Source organism: Elephas maximus, chromosome 18 (assembly GCF_024166365.1).
Source record: "Elephas maximus indicus isolate mEleMax1 chromosome 18, mEleMax1 primary haplotype, whole genome shotgun sequence".
NCBI lineage: Eukaryota > Metazoa > Chordata > Mammalia > Proboscidea > Elephantidae > Elephas > Elephas maximus.
The window spans coordinates 68,110,142-68,115,834 of NC_064836.1; the positions used below are offsets into that span (position 1 = coordinate 68,110,142).

A 5,693-nucleotide genomic window follows, 5' to 3' on the forward strand; every position below is an offset into this window, starting at 1 on the left:
TGGTTTCCTTCCAACTTTCACATTCCAATTACCAGTAATTATCAATGCATCTTGATTACATGTTTGATCAATTTTAGATTGTAGAAGTTGGTAAAAATCTTTAATTGCCTCATCTATGACATTTAGTGGTTAGTGCATAAATTTGAATAGCTGTATTAACTGATCTTCTTTGTAGGCGTGTGGATATTCTCCTGACAGAGTTGTACTTCCAGACAGATCTTGAAATGTTCTTTTTGATGATGAAAGCAACAACATTCCTCTTCAATTTGCCATTCCCAGAATAGTAGACCATGTGTTTGTCTGATTCAAAATGGCCAATACCACCCCATTTCAGCTCGCTAATGCCTAAAAAAACCAAAACCAAACACAGTGCCGTTGAGTTGATTCCGAATGACAGTGACCCTATAGGACAGAGTAGAACTGCCCCATAGAGTTTCCAAGGAGTGCCTGGCAGATTTGAACTGCCGACCCTTTGGTTAGCAGCTGTAGCACTTAACCACTATGCTACCAGGGTTTCCCACTAATGCCTAGGATATCGATATTTATGTGTTTCATTATATTTTCGGCAATTTCCAATTTTCCCAGATTCGTACTCCATGCATTCCACATTCCTATTATTAATAGATGTTTGCAGCTGTTTCTTCTCATTTTGCATTATGTCACATCAGCAAACGTAGGTCCTGAAAGCTTGACTCCATCCATATCATTAAGGTTGACTCTAATTTGAGAAGGCAGCTCTTCCCCAGTTGTATTTTGAATGCCTTCTGACCTGACGGGCTCATCTTCTGACACTATATTGAACAGTGTTCAGCTACTATTCATAAGATTTTCACTGGCCAATTTTCAGAAGTAGACTGCTAAGTCCTTCTTCTTAGTCTATCTTAGTCTGGAAGCTCAACTGAAACCTGACCACCAAGGGTGACCCTGCTGTCCAGAATCACAGCAACATGCAAGCCATCACAGTAGGACAAACTGACAGATGCATGGATGACTTAAAGCACTTATGATGATGATCAAAAACTACAGCCTTCAGTATGTATTATACCTCAACATAAAGAAAACAAAAACCCTCACACCTGGACCAATAAGCAACATCATGATAAAAGGAGAAAAGATGGAAGTTGTCAAAGGTTTCATTTTACTTGGATCCAGAATCAATGCCCATGGAATCAGCAGTCAGGAAATCAAACAACATATTGTATTGGGCAAATCTGCTGCAAAAGACGTCTTTGAAGTGTTAAAAAGCAAAGATGTCACTTTGAAGACTAAGTTGTGCCTGACCTAAGCCATGGTATTTTCAATCGCCTCATGTGCATGTAAAAGCTGGACAATGAATAAGGAAGACCAAAGAAGAATTGACACCTTTGAATTGTGAAGTTGGCAAATAGTTTTGAATATACCATGGACTGCCAGAAAAATGAATAAATTTGTCTTGGAAGAAGTACAAGCAGAATGCTCCTTAGAAGCAAGAATGGTGCGACTACGTCTCACATACTCTGGACATGTTATCAAGAGGGATCAGTTCCTGAGGGACATCATGCTTGGTAAAGTAGAGGGTCAGTGAAAAAGAGGAAGACCCTCTATCAGACAGGCTGACACAGTGGCTGCAACAATTGGCTTAAGCATAAACAACAGTTGTGAGGGTGATGAAGGACTGGGCAGTATTTTGTTCTGTTGTCATATGGTTGCTATTAGTTGAGATCGACTCATCATCAACTAACAACATCAAAAAGCCTTATATATGAAAGATATCTTGCAAATATTTTCCCACCATATTTTTTGGTGTTTCCCTTTGTTTTTGGTCTATTTGGCATATAACAAAAATTATGTAGCTCTCTCTATACTAAATTGTTAATCCATTTCTTTTCCACATGCAGTGAAATAATGATTTCAATATCTTTTCAAATACTTGCATTTATTTCATATTCCTTCCCACCCTGTTTTAGGATTATATAGCTAAATTTAGAATTTGTAAATATCTCTTACTCAAGAATGAAAGTTACACTTAAAAAACTACTAATTCCATATGAAACACCACTAAGGTGTAATTGAATTTGCACAGAAAATATTAAAAAATCACTGCTTTATATTATTGTTAGTGACAGTTGTCTTCACTTTTCTCATTACAGTGATTGGAAAGGGTGGCTATGTCAGAAGAAAATAGGACTCTGGTGACAGAGTTTGTTCTCACAGGACTTATAGATCATCTATGGCTGCAGGTCCCACTGTTCCTGGTGTTCTTGGTGATCTACCTCATCACCATGGTGGGAAATCTCGGACTGACGGCTCTTATTTGGAAGGACCCTCATCTTCACACGCCCATGTACTTATTCCTTGGTGGTTTAGCCTTTGCAGATGCTTGCACTTCAACCTCTGTGACCCCGAGGATGCTGGTCAATTTCTTAGGCAGAACTACAATGATATCTCTGGCAGAATGTATCACTCAGTTTTATGTTTTTGCTTCCAGTGCAACTACAGAATGCTTCCTCCTGGTAGTGATGGCATATGACAGATATGTAGCTATATGTAACCCTTTGCTTTATCCTGTGGTGATGTCCAACAGACTCTGCACTCAGTTGATAAGTATTTCATATGCTATCGGTTTTTTGCATCCCCTGATTCATGTGGTTTTGTTATTAAGACTAACTTTCTGCAGGTCTAATATGATCCATTATTTCTACTGTGAAATACTACAACTGTTCAAAATTTCTTGCACTGACCCATCTACTAATGCACTGATGATATTTATTTTTGGCGCACTTATACAAATATCCACTTTAATGACCATCATAATCTCTTATACTCGTGTGCTCTTTGACATCCTGAAAAAAAAATCAGAAAAGGGCAGAAGCAAAGCCTTCTCCAAGTGCAGTGCTCATCTGCTCTCTGTCTCATTGTACTATGGCACTCTCATCTTCATGTATGTGCGCCCTGCATCTGGCCTAGCTGAAGACCAGGAAAAAATGTACTCTCTGTTTTACACGATTCTAATTCCTCTGATAAACCCCTTTATTTACAGTTTGAGAAATAAAGACGTTATAGGTGCCCTGAAGAGAGTTACAAAGAAGTAAACAGCTCTCAAGGGAAATTTCAAACGACTCTTCTCACCCTTTGCGTAAGTGAGTCCCCAAGCTTTGCAGATTAGTCATGGCTGTGCCCTGTCACAGAGGGTAGTGGTCAGGATCCGCACTATGTGAGGGAACCCAGCTTCATACAATGTTTACTTGATGTGGGTCCAGTTGAAGTGTCTTGCGTCAGCCCCAGCTGACTGACTTGGAAACACTGCATTCCTCATTATCTGAACATTCAGTTTTTGATAATTTACTATCTGCAAGGAATCCCCTCCCCAAATTACATTTAATAAAAAAAAAAAAAATTGACAATAATTAAGGCTGATATATAAGTGTAAATCTTTTAGATTATAACTAATCCTTGTTCATTGTGTTAGACCTGCATGTTAGTAAGGCTCTGTGACGCTGTACTAGTTACAGAAATTCTGATAAACTGACAAACACTGATTCTTCGCAAAAAGCGTTCTTGAAATAAAAGTTAAGATTAATGTGGGAATCTAAATATATAGGCACATCATAACAGCAACAATTTTTTAAAAAGGACATTAGTGTGAATTAAACAACAGAATACCAAAATTAAACATTTCTCATATCTAGCGCATATTTTTTTTTTTTTTAGTGCATATAATAACTTTCGTATAAGATGTTTTATGATATAGCAGTATTCAGAAATTTTCAGATTTGGAAATATCTCAGGATAGTGTTGTTCTGTGCAGTGGAGTCAATTTAAACTTGTAGCGACCCCATGTGACAGAGAAGAATTCCCGCTTAGGGTTTTCTTGGCTATAATCTTTGCGGAAGCAGATTGCCAGGTCTTTGTCCCACTAGGTAGGCAGAATGAGTTTGAACTGCCAGTCTTTCACTTAGCAGCATAGTGCTTAACTCTTTGCGCTACCAGGGCTCCTTGCTTGGAATATAACCCCACAAATATTACAGACCTCCTGCACTCTATCTATGCGAGCATTTTATTTGCAGTAATAAGCATAGACAAACATTTGAATAGGAATTGCATTGCTATACTACAAGAACTAACCAGGCAGAGGCAAGGACAAGAATCTGGCTAAGTGTTTATGGATGTGGGTCCAAGACCGAGGTAGTAGGTTCTCTTAAAGCTGAGGCCAGGTTCTTGTGGTCTAAGCCACCAATTTACTTCCAATTCAGTGACAAGACCAAATTAACAGACGCCAGTTTACTTTTGAAGTACAGAACTAGCACAGCTACCCTTTGGCTAAGACTGAATTATGTTCCTCGAGCAGTCTGTTTGTCCAAGCATTATATTTAGGAAAAAAAGATTTCATAGAAAAGGGAAATGAAATTCAAGTTGCTTGGCAGAGAAAATGTACCTTTTGTTCAAGTATTTTAAAATAGTAATTTTTTTTTGTTCAGGGGCCCTGGTGTTGCAGTGGTTAAAGTACTGGGTGGCTAACCAAAAGGCCCAGCGATTTGAACTCACCAGGCACTCTGTGGGAGAAAATGTGGTAGTCTGCTTCCATAAAGATTTACCGCCTCGGAAAACCTAAGGGTAGCTCTACCCTGTCCCAAAGTGTTGCTATGAGTGGAAATCGACCCGATGGCAATGGGCTTATTTATTTATTTGCTGTAATTCCAACGAATTGCTCTAAAACATGTCTAAAAGACTTTAAAAAAATATGTGTATATATATCTATATCTATAATACATGTGATATTTGACTTGTTAATATAAGTTAAAATTCCAATTATTTTGAACAGTTGTACAGTTTTATTTCTATAGGTCCCCACTAACAAATGGTTTTTTGAAAATTACACAAATGAACCTATTATACTTAGCAATACTATCAACATCCAGGAGAGTCTGAATACATTCAGTCTTGGTGCTTTAATTTAAGAATGGCTTATAAGTTAGGTTTGATTTTTGCTATCACAAATTCCTGTATTTTTTATTAGCATCCTGTTCCTATAATTTACTTAGATCCTCTGTTATAATCTCTTAAATTCTTATCATTTTGACAAAAATAAATTTATTTCCACAAAAATGTCTCAACACGTTTTTGTTTGAGAGCCTGTCACAGCATAATGTTTCTCGTTTCTACAGTGATACATTATGAGTGAAATGTTAAAGCTACAATGAATTATTACCTTTTTATTAACCTTTTAGTTCATGTGATGCTAACAAATCAGGACTTTGTTTTAACCTAACTGCAGTACCATTATCATGTTAAGCAAATTAATAATAGTTGCTTAGCAAAAACAAATGAAACTCATAGTGACCCTGTAGGACAGAGTAGAACTGCCCCATGGGATTTCCAAGGAACCACTATGTCACCAGGATTTATTATTTAATATCAGCCTGGTGCAATATTCCCAATTTATCTCAAAAATGTTATTTTGTGGTTTCTTGGCCTGAATCAGGATTTAAACCAGGTAATACTCATTGCATTTGGATGATAGTTTTTTAAATCTTTTTTTAATCTGTAACAGTTTCCTTCTTCCCCCATCTACCCTCTGCCTTTTTTTTTTTAATGTCATTTCTTTATTGAAGAAACTGGTTTACATTTCCTGTAAAATTTTCACTTTCTGGGTCTGGTTGATTGTATCTCTGTGATGAAGGTAATGTATCCCCTGCAAAATGGTAGACAGCGTT

At 37.3% G+C, this 5,693-nt stretch overlaps 1 protein-coding gene across 1 annotated transcript; it reads left to right on the top strand.

Moving 5' to 3' along the window:
* The first annotated feature begins 2,147 nt into the window (after positions 1-2,147).
* Positions 2,148-3,071, top strand: LOC126061566 (olfactory receptor 5AC2-like). The gene has a single exon (XM_049858152.1). The coding sequence runs from the start codon at positions 2,148-2,150 to the stop codon at positions 3,069-3,071; it is 924 nt and encodes a 307-aa protein (XP_049714109.1).
* The last annotated feature ends 2,622 nt before the right edge of the window (positions 3,072-5,693 follow it).